Raw genomic sequence first — 18284 nt, forward strand, 5'->3', positions numbered from 1 at the left:
CATAACACTTATTTTCAGTAAGCAACATTAAATAAAATACTCTGGGTTGTTGTAAGTTCACCAATTACTGAGCAGATTTAGTAGAAGAAACTCGCAACTGTACCTTCGGAGATTTTGCCTTCTAATGATATATTTACAAAGCAAATCCTTATATTTATTAAAAACATACATATACATTGAGGATTCATTCTTTTTGTACAAATATAGTACTTAAAGTAACTTTAGTACAAAATCTGTGTTTTGGCCAAATACGGCCATATCGAAAAATATATTTAAATGTGAACATGTTGCTAAACTATATTAAACCCTGTTCAAAGTTTGGCCTTTTAATATTTAACCATGGAGCCTATAGAACCTATAGAAGTATACATTTATATTTTCCATTTCTATTTCTATTTTCAGTGTGTTAGCTAGTTAATGCTACTTTCTCAATGTTACTGATGCCAAGTAGAAGTAGTAAATACTGAAAGTAGCCTTATAGCTAACGTTGTTATTTATACTAATAATCAACGCAAATGCTTATTAAAAAGACAAATTTGCTTTACCATGCTGCAGTTGAATGTGAAGGCTGGTGGCGTTCAAGTGCTGCTGAACTTGAAGGCTGATGAAGTTCAACTGCTGTAGGAACAAAAACAAAGCTGCGTGAGGCTGCGGTGGTGCTAGTTTAGCTGCTATTAGCTGTTAGCTTAGTCTGCGGAGAACAAGTGCGTGGCTTCTCTCTCAAGGACAAGAGCGAAATGGCGGATAATTCGAATGTTGTCCATAACAACAACATTATGTTGTTATTGTTTGAATGTTGTGTAGCCATTGGCAACCATGGAATGGGTGGTAAGATGTGGTGTTACCTGTTGATGCTTTCATGGGAAGAGCCACAGACATCAATCTTTCCAAATCCAATGAGCTAGACCAGTATGGGCAAAAAACTTCTCTACTGTCCAAATGTTAGTTTTTGCTGCAGTCAGCAGTTAAAAGTATTGGAATTATCATAAACTCATAATGGCTCCATCAGCGTGTATGCACATACACCAATACATTCTATCTTACTGTCTAAACAACCAACCCAAAAAGTAAGATTTTATTCACTTTATATCAGTGCTTCTTAACCTGGGTTCGATCGAACCCTAGGGGTTCGGTGAGTCAGTCCCAGGGGTTCGGCGGAGGTCAAGACACGCACCAGACTCATATGATTCGCGGACTGCGAGCGTCTCCAGACTCTGGCCGTTTCCTAATTCGACAAATGCACCTTTGCTGTGCCTATCGAACACTGCTCCCTCTAAACTGCACGCGTGCTCAATTGCGCACTGCTGACACGGTCTCCGCGCACAGAAAATCTGTGCTGCGCACAAAAAAAATCAAACCAGAGTTGAAAATAAAATAAACACACAACAATTCATTCTGCGCTATTTTTCAGTGTGAGTCAGTGAGTGTGACCGGGGACGAGCTGCTCCAGCCAATTATGTGATTCACGTACGTATCTGCGCAGCTTATCAACGTCATTGACAGGCTCCTCATGCGCCGCTATCAGTGTTTTAGCCGATGTGGCCGATGTGGAGTGAAAATGTTCCGACGGCCCGCCCTCGGGTAAAGATCTGCGCGTAAATTTACACGCGCGTAATTGCGTTTTACGCACTGTTTTGCTGCAGTTTTGCGTTTTAAACATGACGAAATGGACAAAACAAAGGAAGTACGCGACCGAGGACACTGTGGATGTTTGTACAAGTGAAACTAGAGGCATCTCGGACCTGGAGCGGTTCGTGGAACTGAGTGAAGATCTCATGATGGACTGAGGAGCAGAGGATCTTATGATTTGATGGACTGGATGCTGTTCCTGATCGGTAAGCGTGGTTTATTCTGCTATTGACTTAATTGTGGGTCAAATGTGTATTATGTGTCATCATTAGCATTAGCTAATGCCAATCTGCAGTAATAGAGCAGCTGGGTGTGCAGATACAGATTCCTCTCAGTGTGTATTGGTCATTGAATACTGTCACTTCGAATGGCATAAAAACGAAGAAAAGGAACAGACTTTGCTGTGAAAATGACATGAGAGTGGCCAAGGTGAAGCCGTGCATTTCTGACCTGGTCTCTCAAAGGCAACAGAAGTCACACTGATTTGCAGTAAATATTATTGTAGTCTAATGGAAATTAGGTGATGGGTGTGTATTAAAATGTAAAAAATAATAAATAGCATAAATATGTTGTAACGGTGCGGGTTTAGGACCAAAGGATGCGGACTCAGAGCGGGTTGACAGTGTTTATTTACAAGTTTGTGAAAGAAGTCTTAAACAGTTCAGATGACACACACACGAGGGTCCGGGAAGCAGGAGGCAGGCAGGACGGACGGAGAGCGGGTCGGGAACGGGAAGCCGGGGCCGGAGTGAAGAGGGAGGCGGAGACGAGACCAGGACAAGCGGGGCCAGCGTAGTCCAGGAAGCGGGACCCAGAGTCAGAGGCAGGCTGCTTCCCGCCAGAGACCAGGACAGGCAGAGCAGAGGGAGATGACGGTACCGGAGCGTAGAGGCAGGTGCAGAAGCGGGCGAAGGCAGGAGTCTGGAAAGGGAGGCAAAATCCAAAATGAGAGCTGAGCAGGCAGGCAACAAAATACAAAACTGAGCTGGAACATTCACGTTTACACGCGGACGGTCTGGCTCCGAGTGTAGTCTGCCGAGTCTTCTTATACACAGCAGCAGGTGATGGTGATTGCGCTAATGCGCTCCAGGTGTGAGCAGAAGGAGTCATAGAATCCGCCCAGCTCCAGACAGACAGGTGAGGGAGGGGGAGAGAGAGTACAGGAGGGCAGCACAAACAGACATCATGACAAAATACAATAAATTCATTATTGGAATACATAATACAATACAAAATTTAAATCATTTCAGTGTGGTAGTATTAAAAAAAGGTCATGTCTTTGTCAAAAGGTATGTATGTAATTTGTTGTGAGTTTATGCATTGTATTGGTTTTATTCTTTGAACACTGATGTTAATGCACGGTTCATTTTGTGCACCAGTAAAACATACATATGTCTTGAATTTGAAAAAAAAAATATATTTTATTTTTCAATAAAGAAGGGTTCGGTGAATGTGCATATGGAACCGGTGGGGTTCAGTACCTGTAACAAGCTTAAGAACCACTGGTCTAGGTCTAAGCAGCTCTACAGTACAGCATTCAGTTGATATCCTGCAGGTATTCAGCTACGGCTGTTTTTCATATAGTTTTCCTCATAACGATATGGCTCGTTAGTACCTATGAATTGCACGTAACGTATCTTTTCCAATAAGTACTGGCCTGTCTGCTTTCATCATTTGAATTCCATTGCAATAGTTTTAAGTACATCAAATTCATTATTGTTTGCATTCTCATTTTCATCATAGACATGGAAGAGAAGAGAACCCCATTCAATTCATTATAATAATGTTTCGTCTGTAGATAATGCATTTTACTGTGGATTCATCTTTCTACTTATCTTCCCTCAGCCTACCTATTGATTGATTTCAGATTCTAGTGGCTATGTTGCAAAATTACAAGAAGCATTTTTCTTTAGGCCTATTTGTTACACCGTTTTGTCTTAAGAAATATATCATAGGTGATCTATTTTTCTTTATCTACATTATTATTTTTCCTACCACCTCCTTTATCAAGAAGTGATGATTTATGATACCAAACAATGGGGACCTGCCAATCCCTATGTTATTCTTTTGTATTGAAGTCACAAGTCTGACCTACAGTAAAGGATAATGATTAACTCATGCTGACAGGTGGTTGTGGAATAGCCAATCAGATTTGAGTATTTGTGTTCAGGCTTCAGGGAGACAGCTAAACAGGACCACGGTCTCCTGTGGACAAAATTCACTCACTCGCTTCTTTCTGTTCTGGCGCTGGTTTGCTTTGGCACGCTTGATCTCCACTGTGCGTAAAACCACTGCAACTATGGTAAGTATGCAACGTCTAATGAACGATTTAGTCAATATGAACTGATTCTACCCGCTTATATGTCAGTAAAGTACGTTGACAACACTATTTAGCCTTTTAAAATATTGTGCGCCAGGGACCAGGGCTGCAAAGTTGTTGATTATCCATTATCCATACGCGTAATTACGCAGAAGTGTGACTCATTGAGACTTTTGTGATTTGCTGTTGCTTGTATTTAGTGGACAAAATATATTTTAGTCAACTTTAATCGTCAATTCTTATTACCAAAGGGATTAAATGCTGTTTATTCATTGCAATAGGTTGTTTATATTGTGCGCTTCGTGCTTTTTGCCCTCTCAACCATTCAGATTAGCTTCTTTCATACACATAACACCGTAATGCACGTTTTGCTTGTGTCTGTGTGAATGCAGATGCATGGATGGACACAATAGCGCCATAATCCAGTGGTTATTGTCAGATCAGATTAGAGAAGCGTTGCTATGGTACCTGTTGATGTCACTGCGCTCGAGGCCGTGGGCACGAGACTTGTTTACTCAGCGTCTCTTTCAAAGGGGGTCCACTGAAGCAAGCAGGACAAAGCTATAGATTAGGCAATCAATTGGATAAAGGGTACTGTGTAACGGCTAGGGTAGATTTGTTTTGGATCATGAGGACAGACTCAAGTGACCCATGTCATGCGTCAAAATTAAGAGAGTGAGTGATCAAATGTGTGATCTGTCCCATTGGCACAACATTTCTCAGTGAACGGTAATTAGTAATTTAATACAAGGAATATTGGATCACAAATATGACAAATACATATTACTATACTTTAATTATGGAGAAAATAATAAATTTGCTGTAGTAGTAGTAGTAGTAGTAGTAGTAGTAGTAAGTAGTAGTAGTAGTAGTAGAAGATCTTGTAACCAAAATAGTAGGTCAACTGCTTTTCACACAATGGCAATTAGACAATTATACCAGTTATGCCAAGCAACTGTATATGATATGGAGTTAAAAATGTAAAGTCATTAATGTTTAAGATATATACATGTTGAAGCATAGGGTGCGTTCACACTTGTCCTTGCGTCTGAGCCCAATATACTTCTTATGTAGACTTGATTTGGTCTGGATTTAGTCTCAGTTTTGTCAAAAATTTAGTCTGAAATCTGTGCAACTATGAACACACCCATATATCTGACTTGTGGTGAATTATGCCAAGTTATCACTAAATTAACCATCACTAACAGTTTATGTGTTACACCCCCCTAAGTCTTTAAAACCAAGAATGCAGCGTTTTCATAGTTTCCAGATGGAGCGTATTTGACCAATCACAGCTCTTGTTTGAGATCTGCCCCTCTGCTGTTTCAGTCAAAGATCCAGACCCTAACTGAGGAGGAGAGAGCACACCTCCTGCCCCTGCTCCGGAGCGCACAGTGGGTGGAGACCGTGGGCCGCGATGCCATCTACAAAGAATTTATATTCAAAGACTTTAACCAGGTGACTAAAGGGTTAAACCAAAGCACTGTACTAGGGCTGTAGTCCTTTAGTTTGTTCAATCAGTCCATGTTATGTTTTGTTAGTCAGTTAATTGTTTTATTAGTATTATGGGGATTTATACGCACAACAGCTTTCGCCCTCACCAGGCATCACCCCCTTTTCTCTACAGGGCATATTTTTAGTCGACCAGGGATCAACTAGTGCTCTTCACTGTACCTGGGTTAGTTTCTGAATAGAGCTATGCGATATTGTGATCAAAAACGAAACCAAATACAGACAGTTTTGCCACTCACTCTTCCTACTGGTCAACCAATCATAGTGAAGTATGAACAACCAGATGAATTTATTTACCACTTAAAGGCAACACAAAGGTACTAAGGGTATGTGAACTGTGATCAAATCTAAAGTGCAATCTGGCTCTGAAGAAAATTATGTTTTTAGCATATTGGACATTCTGTATCTGAAAAATGAAATATCTTTGTTTCCAGGCATTTGGTTTCATGTCACGAGTGGCTCTACAGGCGGAAAAGATTGACCATCATCCAGAGTGGTTCAACGTCTATAACAAGGTAGAAAATGAGTATTATCTTCTGATAGTTAGAGCTGCAAAGGTCAAGTGGTTCAGGGCTTTTCCCATGAGCTTTATGTAACTTTGTGTGAATGAGAAGGGACTGAATAATGCACCAAATTGCAACATTGAGTTTGTTTTGCATTACATTACTTTTTGACTGCACGTCACCCCCCTTGTTTTATTCTTCCTGTAAATTGACTAGTGATTTCAATACAAAGAAAAAGGCCCAATACTCCATGCTGATTTTGATTCAGCAATAATAATAAAACACTTTTTTGTTTTTTTACGAATAAAATGTAAATACTAAATGAAGGTCAAAGGTCAAATTTTGTCCTGATTATATATATTTTTTAATTGATGTGAGCAATTTCTCCCAGCTATTATTAAGCAGGCATATTTATGTAGTTAAAAATGTGTACTTATTATTGAAATAGTTTGTTTTCATTTCAGGTCCAGATCACCCTGAGCACTCATGACTGTGGAGGCCTGTCCCAGCGAGACATAACTTTAGCCACATTCATCGACCAAGCTTCATTGATGTGAGCCTTTAAACTGTCAGAAAGCAGTAACTTCAAATTAACTGCAAAAACCCAAAGAAGAGCAATCCTTTATTCGCTCCTTCAGTATTGTAGCTGTTTGATATTGTGTGAAATTGTTACAGAAATCATTCCATGTTTTATATTTTTACAATGTTGTCTTAAGTGTGCCAAATGTGCCTATGAATTCCCAAATATTGTATTGTTACAATTTTACTTACTGTACCTAAATCTTACCACAGTGTTTTAAATAAGTGAAGTTGAATTGTAAAACGTTTATCTTTGTCTCTTGTCAATGTTTTAATGTTGTACCTTACCAAACCAGCAGGTGGCTCTCTACTGACACTAATAATTCATACGGGGACGCACTCTGTCCTGAGAAACATTGTCTGGGATGGGTCAATGCGGATCAAACTGGTTCAAAGTGCAAAGATAAAGAGTGGATGACATTTGCTTTACTGCGTTAGTCACAGCTGTTTTAGTCTGTTGTCTATGGCATGTGTAGAGTTGCCATTCCAGACTCCTCCATTAATAATTGAACACTTGAAAATCCAAATGCAGAAAAATGCATCGTCTCTAAATCAATAGATACACAGACATGGATAGACAGATAATAGATAACAACTCATTCACGTTACTATTTATCAAGTTATGGATTCACATTTAAGTTGGTATGAGCCCTGTTCTTGATGTAAACTTGGATTGGTCATTTTTTAGTCCTGGTAGTTTCAGGTTTAGGCCCAATATTGATGTGCTGTGTGAGTGCCTTAAATTATACGTTTTTCATCATTTAAATCAGTATAAAACATAGTAAATGAAGAAAAAAAGCTCATATGGACAAAATATATTTAAAATAAGTGCGCTGTGGTACTGAATTATTACAGTAATACCGGTAATTGAAGTTCTAATTAATGCATTGGAATTTGTATAGTGCTTTTCAAGACACACATTTTTTCTTGAGTTTTCATGTGATCTAAAGCTTTTTGACAGTTTGCTTATGTGTGCATTACCACTCCATGGAAACTGATGAACATTTCACCATAGAGATACATGTAGAACACCCCCAGCATAACTTCAGTGCAAAGTAACAATGATATCTTGGTACAGACACAATAGTAGTATAGTCGTAGCAATAGTAGCGAAGAATAGGATGACTACATGTGATAAAGTGTTGAAGAAGGTCAGTGACTCTCAAATGATATTAGCATTTAATGTTTTATTTAAAAAAGTGATTTTGCCATTGAATTGACACAATTTTCTTTCAAGCATGACTTAAGATAAAAACGTTTTTGCTTAGTTTCCTGGCCCTAATCATGGACACAGTTTGTATGACTGAATTATTAGTTAAAAAGGTCTAAACCAGGCACTGACTATAATGTTATGCAAACCTGAAGATATTTAAACATGATAAAAATACATTCAACTAATCATTCAACATAAAACTCCCAGTGGTCACATAAATGGTTAGATTACATGAAACCATCTTATTTCTCTCCAAAATGTAGAGCAATCCTTGTCGGAAAAGTTACATATTGCACAAACATAAATTAATTCAGGGGACACACAAATGCAAACAACAAAATTATGAAAATATCAAAATTACAGACAGGACTTGAATGCATCAGTCTGTGGATGAGAACACAGTGAAACCGCTCGTTTTCAGTATCAAACAAATGCCCCAATGTTGTACAGTCCATGATAGAAAATAAAAAAATGTGTTAGTAATGGGTTAAATTTGAATGGTGTTAGAAACTGAGGTAGATTGAATTAAAAGACAAACAAAATGTAAGTGTGTTTAGCTACTTACTTAAGACAGTATTAGTCCCAACAGTCATTATGGATTGATGAAAACTAAATGGTTTTGTGAATAAAGCTTTGGATTCCTCTAGCCCTCCGGTTTCAACATCTCTAATGGTTAAGATGTCCTTATGCCAGTACAGCTGCACTCAACTCTTGGTGGTTTAGTAAATTTTAATGTAAATATTGTAATGATCTGATATTTTGTGTTTAGTTCAGAGTTGACTCCTTTTGTTGTTCTTATAACCGTTAACGTGTTGTTGTTGTTGTTGTTAATGTAACTGCTTTTGCATGTGACATTTGGTTACTTTGCTGACAAGTTAATGTGAAGGTTCAGTTACTGGTCTGTTTTGGAGACTAGTGGCTCTTGTGAGTTGAGAAGGCTGTTGTTGCCTGCTCTTGTTTTGGCGTAGGTTACAGCTAAAAGCCCGTGTGTTCAGAAAATACACAACCAGAAGAAATACGGCGTGTTTCCTTACACCAGAATGCTGCAATATAAAGAGTTAATTTATATAAACATATAACTTATTAATAACAGAACATACATATACATTTATCACTGCTTTTATGATCATGAGCCATAACTGGTTTGCCAGTCAGAGAAATCTGTTGGTTAATCTAATGGGGAAGAAATGTACTTGTTTGACATGCTTGGATATTGTCAACTGCAAGTAAAAATAAAGACAAAACCCTTAACTGTTTTGATGGGAAGAGAATCCCAACAGGCAGCAATGGCAACCCTAAGGTTTCTGTGTCATAGTTATTTCAATGTTTATTAACATGTTAGTTAGTAGACCGACAGTGGTTTGAGGTGGGCTGCAGTTCTTATATCAATGTGTTCTAAATAAACATTGAAATAAATACTATTAACCGTGTTACAGTTTAGATGGGTAATTATTAAGGTATTTGATAAATTGGCTGTGGCTTAGAGCAGATTAGTGGTATAAGGACATCTCAAAGAGTGACATCAAATTAAGAATAAAACTAAAATGTCCCATATGTTTCTTCTGTGTCAAATGTAGACACACCAGTTATTTTTAAACTGTAATGTTTCCTAAGTGCCAAACAAGGACGAACATGCTCATGCTTTTAAAAGATGATGAAATTTCAAGTTATTTGTAGATTAACCTGATATATTCTACCAGGGCATTGCAGTGCTTCAACAGACTAAATGCTATTTTCAGGTATTGCTTTCAACCATTATCAGACAAAGCCCTAATGGTTACAGTGCAGAAGGCTACAGCTAGAGGGCAGCATAGCAGTTTGCATTAGGATTCAGTGGTCTGTTGAAATGTTATGACCTACAAAAAGGTGAATGGTTGAGCAATGAAATCAGTAAGTACAGAGAAAATGTTTACATGGAAACAAAACTAAAAACTAATGAAATAAACAAAATTATTACTGATTAAAGTATGTTTTCTCCACTGTGCTGCTGGAGAAGTGAAAAAGCAAATCTCCTTAGAACTTACTCAGGAAAAACTGCATATCTTGAGTTAATCACTTGAATTCAGAAAATAAAATATCTTGTGTAGTTAAGACTAGTTTACATTATTTTACTTTAAAAGATTAGATTTTAGGACATGTTTCAGAGTAGTTTTGATAGGTTTAAATGTGTTGTTTGAATGTTTTTCTCATCTTGAGAAAAATACCTGTGATAGTTCTAGTTTGACTCCCACAGTAGCCACTAATGGGTATAAAGAACAAGTCTGAATCAATAAGAAATCTGATGAAACCAGTCAGAAGTTTGTTACAGTATTAAAACAATTTTGTTTCTAATGAAAAGGCCTGATACTAGATACTGATTTTGATACCACAATGATAAAAAGTATTTTGCGCACTACAATTGTAGTTATACAAGATTAGCATGTGGTCTTATACTAGTTTTGTTATAAATCAAGAAGACTAAAACTAATCAGGAAAGGTCCTGAATATCAAGTTTAGATGTAACTTTTAGAATCAATAAATATGTGGATATAATTTTTTGAAATCTCTAGTCATAAAATGCAGACCAACAAAGTAAATCAATGTAAACTCAACTACACACATCAAGCTATAACTCTTCAAGTGATTTAAACTCAAGATATCCAGTTTTTGCAGAGTAATAATTAAAACCTGGATGGTTTGTGCTTGTCCGCAGATGTTTTCAGTTCAGATAAGGCATCAGAGCAGGGGTAGGCGAGCGTGGTTTCCCTGTTTGCAGTGGATCAAAGCCCAGTTCGTGGCTCACATTTGGGTTTTCAGTGGGCTTTACCGTTCCCGTTCATGTGGGTAGTGCTGGTTTTTGAGACCTCAGTTGCATAGAGACAGTCCAGAAAACCGCGAGAGATTTCCGTGACCATTGACCGGTCTGGAATCGACTGGGCCATGCCATAGATCGCTCCCTGTGAAGAGGAGGAAGGAGGAAGTATTTGTAAATGAAACAGGTACACATTAAGTGCTACATTTTGGCTTGGGTTTAAAGCAGTGATCAAGCTCAAGGTAATTGTCCATTAATTTTACTTCTCATATTATTGAGTTATGCATGTGCTTTTGCTTTCCATTTTGAGGAGTGATTGTCAAACTACTCACTCCAAGTACCACAAGAACATAGTCAAACCATATCCATAACAAAAATACTGACCGAGGACCACTCAACCTGCTGAGGTTTCATTTACCACCAGAAAGAGCCAGTGTACCACAGTTTGAGAAGCACTGACCTATACGATCATTCACAAACTACAGCAGCCTTACAACAATTTATCTCATCAGTTAAATCAAATACATTATCCACAGTGATTTCTCTTTTTAAGTGCTGAACTAGGACATATAATACAGGTCTATTATTGAGAAAGCACAGTATAAGCCTTTTATCTCACCATTCCTGTGGTCTTCTCCTTGGGGTTTTTCATGATCACAGCAACCGCCTCTCTCACGTCTTTAACAAAGTGATCTGCGACTCCGGGCTGAGTGTGCAGGACTGTGCAACAAATGTGGATACTGCAACACAAAAACTAGAGTCATTATATTGAACAACACTGGGTTGAATTTACAGACAAACCAAATAATATCAGTAGTTCATTTCAGAATGTTACACATCTTATATAAACTAACCCATGTTAAAATGTGAATTCTGTATGATTACATTTATATTTTCTTTATTTCAATATGTCCCATTGCCCTATGTCATTTTTCTGGTGGAGGGTCCTTCACCTGCTTTTCTTCATATACTGTAGATTGTATTGCTTTGCCTGGAATGTTCCACAATATGGCATTAAACACAAACTTATCTATCACGCAGGAGACATCAGATCTGTGGAGAGGTGACCCCACTCATGATAAGAATGTTTTTCAATATATTTTTGGGCAATAAAAACACGTGAAATACAAGGTAAATATGTTTAATGGCAAAGCAGTAATATCTCGACGGACACCACCAAAAAACTTTCACAGTGCTCCTTTAACTTGAACTACTGAAATATAATGTTCTTTTTATTCTTCATTTTTGTTATGCCAACTTGTATTTGGAAGCCAACTTTGATTCATTTATAGGTATTATTATGGGGAAAGTGTTACCTCTTCACACTCTTGCACCATACTCTATTTCAGTGCGTTCCATTCATATAAACAAGACAAAGTGACACTTCTTCCTTGTAAAAGTAAAAGTGAAGCTCTATCCAGTTTTAGAGAACATACAATCAACATGTCATTTTGTAATTGTCCTCGTGCATGCTTTCATTCTTTATATCTTTATCTGTAAACACATTTCTCTCAGTCTTATTTTAGTGGCACATACCTGGATGGGTACTGGAGTGTGTTCAGATTCCAGCCCTTTGACGTCAGTGCATTTGATAAACGGAAAATATCGAAAACATCAGAGCCAATAGCCACTACAGACACCTCTGGATTTCCAAATACGAACACGCCTTGTATCTTACGGATTCTGTTAACAAGAAAACAAAATACATTTAATCTTTGAGATAAGATTAAGTTAGTCTAAAGTTCAATAGCCAACAAGTCAATTTTGCAAGGTTTTTCAGGTGATGTTGAAGCATTCTATATTATCCTTATTTAGGCTTAAATTACCTTATACACCTTAGCTTTGCCATTCCCAGTAGTGTAACTTAAAAATAATGTATGCATCATGGACTATCTCAAAGCCTGAGGAATAACTTTGAATACTAGTCCTTACTCTTTTGTAATTTTTCGTGCTGTGGTGATGATTTTCTTAGTGGCGTCGACATATCCAGTCTCGCCCATGTGCACCATAGTGGCCCAACAGGCAGCAATGATCCCTCCAGGTCGTGATCCAGCGATGGAGGGGGAGGCATAGATTCCGCCTTGCCAGTCAGGGGCAACGAAGTACTGGTACTGCCTGTATTTCTTATCACTGTACAGGATCACAGAGGAGCCTTTCGGGGCGTATCCGTACTATCGATAAAAGACAGAGCACAGATATGGGCTTAAGAAGATAGGAATATAACATAAAAAAGTATATAGGGCTGCAACTAATGATTATTTTTGTAGTAAACTCATCAGCAATTACTAAAAAGTTGACTAGTCAAACTATTTCTATTGTATATGGAAATCTTTAACCAAATAAAGGTTGACAAATCATGACTGAAGGCTTCTAGATAGAAAACATTTAAAAATAAAGTGTATTATTGACAAAAATGGAAATTGTTTATTCTTTTTGGACATTTTAATTTAATATTGCCACTGTCTTTGTTATAAAAAGTATTTTGGCATGTGTTTTAGAGTCTATATTGTGCATATAATAATTATCATAATATGATTACAATTATTTTTAGTTGCTTAATCACGATTATTCGAATTAATCGTTACAGCCCTACAATAAAGCACTTGCAATTCAGCAGAGCTAACTAGCAAACTAGTAAACATTTGTTTTTGTCACAAGGAGCTTTTCCTAATCAAGCCATGCCAAGCCAAAAAAAACAAAAAAAAACAAAACAAACAGATGAAAGCAGACACCTGCTATGTAATCTAAACAAGGATATCAATGGTATTCAGAGATATTTCTGCATGTACATTTTCACATTTGTGTGACACTTAAACCTCAACCAAAACATTTAAACACACAATTTACCATTTCTTATGAATTGCCAAAATATCTTCCGATTATCATTATCTGGATAGTTAAAAAAATATCCCCTTCATGGATGTTTGAATATGTACCTTGTGTGTGTCAGCGGAGATACTGGTCACACCTTTCACCCTGAAGTCAAAAGGTGCCAGTGGGAAACCGGCTTTTTCCATAAAAACGATGAGAAATCCTCCCAAACAAGCGTCCACATGCAGAGGCAGATTATACCTCACTGCCAGCTGTGCACAGAGGGAGGAACCATGAGCTCACTGCTGTTTTCAATACAGACGTTATTTAAAGTTACACATTGTTATAATCCTGACCTTGGCCACTTCCTGTACGGGGTCAATGACGCCGTGAGGAAACTGAGGAGCAGAGCACACGAGCATAGCTGTGTTTTTGCTGATGGCTCGTTTCATGGCCTAAAATGAGAAACGTGAATATAAATTAAATCTATAGGCAGGAGAATGGAGCAGTAAGTGATGAAATACAGAGTCTAAGTGTCTATACTATGTTATCATCATAATATCGCAATAAAGGCAAAGGAAGTAGACAATAACAGTATACTTTCAATGATTCACTGACATCATAGCTAAACGCTAATGGTTTGGTAAAGTCTTCACAAGAGTTTAGTTTTCTATTTGCAAATGATGGTGAAAATATTTTATCTGTACTGACCTGTCTATTGTTGATTGATTTCTTAGCCTTAAATGTTTACTTTGGGGGGTTTAATATTTTATTCTTCTTTATGTACAGAATTAGGGCAGAAGTCACAGTAGTAAAAATGCTTCATGGCACAATCTTGTTTTATGTGGTTTTAAACTTACTTTCACATCAACTTTCATGGTTTTCTTGTCCAGGGGAATGTGGACGAGCTTCATCCCAAAGTAGTGCGCTGCTTTGTCGAAGGCCGCATGGACACTAACAGGTGCAAGTCTGAGATGGCAGAGGATATGGTAATTTCAATATGGATTCAATCAGTTGTTTGAGGTCATACCTGTTTTTGATAATACTGATACTGGCTGGGATGTGTTATGCCTGGGTTAACATACTGTTTTGGAAAAGTAAGTGATTAATAAAAAATGCTCAGAGGCAGCATTACAAGTTAGACAAGCTAATAGCTCAAAGTCACTGAGGTCAATGAGCAATTTGTTTTTGTCGTTACAGTATCAAAGTCACGTCTCATTTCAACAGTTGAAATCTATTCAATAACTCACTAAAACGACACTGTCATTGGTAGTAGTATTAGTAGTAATGTTTTTTGGATTTGTGGATTTCAAATCAAGCTGCAGGCAATTCTGCCTATAAATAAAATTAGTATATGATTAGAATCAGATTGAAAGTAAAATGAACCTTACATTTCAGGGTATTTGACTCCTCGTTCATAGGCCATGTCTCTGTATGCTTTACAGGCCATCAATATACTCTCTGTTCCCCCCGAGGTCACCTGCAAATGGCATCAAATCATCAATAATCAGAAAGTAACCTACATTTATGTCATGTGTTTTTATATATTTTAAACTGACCGTGCCGCAGGAGTTGGGTCCACCATGAAACAGAGAACACGACATTCTCACCACTTCAGCCTCCATCTTTCTGACACCCGGGAAGATGTCTGGGTGCAGCGGGTTACTCCAGGCAAAGTCCCCATACACCTGAACAGGCAAAATACAGATACATTTGTGAATACAATCAAATAACTAAAAATAAAGAATAATAAACTTGGCCTTGTAATATTATTTGGCCAACGACTAAAATATAAGATGTTAAACGTCCATTTAGAACAGCAAGATTATTTGCAATGAAAACAATAATTGCAAAAAAATCATCTTTGCAATTTACAAATTGTGTCCATTCAAATTTTGAAGTATCATTATTTTCTCCACAAACAACAACATATCCTGTCTAGCCTCATTGGCTTGATTTTATAGTGCAACAATGGAGAATAAAAACAATAGCTGCTAGTCTCATTACAGTGTAGTTAGTATGAGCACTGAAAAAATCCAATTGAGTCTGTTTGGGGTGCACTGTTTGAAACAATGTCATGGCAGATGTACCTTAATAAGGAGTTTGGTTAAAGTCTCGTCTCCCCAGTAAACAGCCCCAGACACACAGCCTTTCTCCCACTGCACCTCATCTGCAAAGACAAAGAGCATTCATTATTTACTAAACTAAAGCTGATCCAGAGGAGACAGAGTTACCCAGAGGCACCTGTCAGACTGGAGATGGTCTTTTTATAATTATAGTTTTAGTTATATTTTAATGCTACTCTACTCTAGTACTACTCTCTACTGACTAAATGTTATTGTGTAGGTATGAGTTATTGAAAGTCTACTTAATCTAAGTAAATGTTGTTGGTTTTTTTTTGTTTTGTCTGTCATATATATTTTGCCATCTTTTACATGAACACTACCCATTTAGTACATTGCTGCTTCCCCCAATGCAGGACATATACAGATTTCTTTAAATTGTATCCAGTCTATTCATCCTTCTTCTTGAGTAGCTGTAACCGTGACTACCCTGCGTTTACAGTAAGTGGATAACCAGATGTTGGCTCTGCAGGGGGACAGCTGTGCAGTTATTGGAGCGTGTTGGGTCTGAGGTCTGGACCAGGACTTACTCAGAGTCTGGTATTCTTTGATTTTGTCCAGGACCTGGTTTTGGGACAGGCCTTTAGATGGCAGCTGCTGCATATAGCTCATCCCCTCTTTAAGTGTGCACAGACTCACTGACATGTCATCCAGCGCCTTGTTCAGCTGACTCTGGATCTGTGAAGGAATAACAAGGGAAATATTATTGACCTAAACCATTGATTTTTCAACCAGTGTTCTAAGGAAAGCAAATGTCCCTTGAAAAACAACGCAACAATTTGAGTTTACTTATTCACGTAGTCATTTAAAGTAAGTATTTTGGAGTGCACCCTACAAACTTCTGAATCAGAAAGAATGGAAAATGACCACTATTACAAAATTATTCACCTTTTTCTTCTAATTGGAGTAATTTGATCATGTTTTTCAACAACTGAAGTGAGCCACGATTCCAAAAAAAAGGCTGAAAAACACTAGCCTAAACTGTATTCACGTAAACATCTGCTAACCATGTCTGTAGAGTCATATTATTAATGTGGCTATTTGACTTTGCTTTTCCTGAGTCCCTAGGCATCTTATATCTGGCTATGTTAAGTACTTAAAGGTGCACAATATGTCTTTCCTGGTGGGCGTCTGTCACCATGAAGATGTTATTGGCTTGAAGTGTATTACAGTATGACATAAACTGATCTATCTTGCATTTATTCAATTATCAGTGGCTTTATTGCTGATAAAAACCTTAAAACTCATTTATTCTCACTATTAGATGGGTTGCCTTTCCATAGATGTGACCTGTTACTTGGCAGGGTCACCTCTTTGTCTCTGTGAATCATTTCAAGCAAAGCAAAAACATCTCCATGGAGACAAGCAGGTGGTGGACCCTCCATCAAAAAAGTCAAATTGTGCACCTTTATCAGAGGATTTATTCGGCAATCTGGATCTGTCTCAACTGGTCTAAAAAAATCTGTGGTTATCACTCCAAGCATGACTATGCATGAAAAGTGGGTTTTGTCTCCAAGTGCCAGGTTAAACAGGAACCAAATGATTAGTCTTAACCACAGCAAGCCCCAACGTTAAAAGACACAGATGTTTACTTGTACCTTATGACTGAATCAGACAATCCAAACCTAAAACTTTCTTTCTTATGAAGTTGAAGCCATTTTTGTATTAAGGACAACATACAGAAAACATTTAGGTTATACAAAAAAACAGAAAGAAAGGCACCATTTGGCTACACTTATTTATCTGCACATGTAACCACCATTTAAACCACTCCCCGTGTAAGTGACTGGATTATTCATAACAGCTGGATTGAACTAGGTCAAGTAAATTTACACTAACCTAGCACTAAATATTTCACTTTATGACAGAAAGTTAGTGTCAAAATGACCAGAAGTAACCCAAAATTATGCTCAAGGACTGAATTTAAAGTGTGCCAAAGGTACCCCCCCCCCCTTCCTCCTTCTTGCCTGACATCTGTGAGCGACTCAGAGCTTTCTACACAATCCTATCACTTATGAACACAGTAAAACAGGAACAATCCAACCACTAATACTTACAGCATTGCCGACAAATGGTATTTTCCTGATGAGGCGAAAACATTGCTTCTTGATTCGTGACGTTAGACCTATGAACCACAAAGAGAAGAAGGCAGAAGGTTGTGGTGAAATGCTGGCATAAAGTTTAACCACAAGTTTAAAGCAGCTGACTCCAGTCTATAATCACAAAAACAGACAAGATGCACATGACCAGGATTTATAAGCATTAGAAGAACTCAATACAAGAAATGCTGCAAAAGTAACTGAAGTGTAACGTGTGGAACAATGTGAGCCAAACCAGAAGCGGACGGGCAGTAAAATTTATAACTATGTCACCATATGTATTTGGAAAAGTAAGGTTAAAATCCAGCACCAAAAACTGAAGTGGTGTAGAAATGCCATGATTTAAAATTGTAGTAATAATAAATAACTTAGCATTTCATTTATATAGCACTTATATAGCTTTTTACATCACCTTGTCAAGCCTGATTTCACTGGATGCTGGAAGTTAAGCAGGGTTGGCCAGGCCAGATAACAAGGACTGTGCTGGCAATGTCTTTGGCACAGATAATTTGTTCTGCATGGGTAACTAAGAAATAAACATTGCCCTTTGTTCAATATAATCATTTATTTAAAAAAGAAATGTACCACTTAAAAAGAGGACAGTGCCTGGAAACTTGTCTTTGGATTAGACTGAAATTTGTAGACAAAGATTCACAGTCATAATTTCCTGGTTTCTTGCACGTGTTGTATTCAGCCAGACAAAG

At 37.7% G+C, this 18284-nt stretch overlaps 2 protein-coding genes across 2 annotated transcripts in view; one reads left to right on the top strand and one right to left on the bottom strand.

Moving 5' to 3' along the window:
• Positions 1 to 3855: 3855 nt before the first annotated feature.
• pcbd1 (pterin-4 alpha-carbinolamine dehydratase/dimerization cofactor of hepatocyte nuclear factor 1 alpha) lies at positions 3856 to 6791 on the top strand. The gene is made up of 4 exons (XM_033979598.2): positions 3856 to 3931; positions 5279 to 5407; positions 5896 to 5976; positions 6429 to 6791. The coding sequence occupies exons 1-4, from the start codon at positions 3929 to 3931 to the stop codon at positions 6519 to 6521; spliced, it is 306 nt and encodes a 101-aa protein (XP_033835489.1). The 5' UTR covers positions 3856 to 3928; the 3' UTR covers positions 6522 to 6791.
• A 915-nt stretch (positions 6792 to 7706) lies between these two features.
• Positions 7707 to 18284, bottom strand: part of sgpl1 (sphingosine-1-phosphate lyase 1) — a 20762-nt gene continuing 10184 nt past the window's right edge. Inside the window, exons 3-14 of the mRNA XM_033979954.2 lie at positions 17539 to 17606; positions 16012 to 16159; positions 15449 to 15528; positions 14918 to 15046; positions 14750 to 14838; positions 14219 to 14327; positions 13715 to 13813; positions 13484 to 13630; positions 12480 to 12718; positions 12084 to 12230; positions 11167 to 11287; positions 7707 to 10692 (exon numbers count right to left, since the gene is read on the bottom strand). Coding sequence (XP_033835845.1) covers positions 10549 to 10692; positions 11167 to 11287; positions 12084 to 12230; positions 12480 to 12718; positions 13484 to 13630; positions 13715 to 13813; positions 14219 to 14327; positions 14750 to 14838; positions 14918 to 15046; positions 15449 to 15528; positions 16012 to 16159; positions 17539 to 17606 — 1520 coding nt within the window. The 3' untranslated portion in view covers positions 7707 to 10548. The remainder of the gene's footprint in view (positions 10693 to 11166; positions 11288 to 12083; positions 12231 to 12479; positions 12719 to 13483; positions 13631 to 13714; positions 13814 to 14218; positions 14328 to 14749; positions 14839 to 14917; positions 15047 to 15448; positions 15529 to 16011; positions 16160 to 17538; positions 17607 to 18284) is intronic.

Source organism: Periophthalmus magnuspinnatus, chromosome 15 (assembly GCF_009829125.3).
Source record: "Periophthalmus magnuspinnatus isolate fPerMag1 chromosome 15, fPerMag1.2.pri, whole genome shotgun sequence".
Taxonomy (NCBI): domain Eukaryota; kingdom Metazoa; phylum Chordata; class Actinopteri; order Gobiiformes; family Gobiidae; genus Periophthalmus; species Periophthalmus magnuspinnatus.

What these genes read in the sequence shown, in the direction of transcription:
- pcbd1 (XM_033979598.2), top strand. An exon ending in TATTCAAAGACTTTAACCAG is followed by an intron (nt 5,408 to 5,895) that starts GTGACTAAAGGG and finishes CTTTGTTTCCAG; the next exon opens with GCATTTGGTTTCATGTCACG. An exon ending in GGTTCAACGTCTATAACAAG is followed by an intron (nt 5,977 to 6,428) that starts GTAGAAAATGAG and finishes TTTTCATTTCAG; the next exon opens with GTCCAGATCACCCTGAGCAC.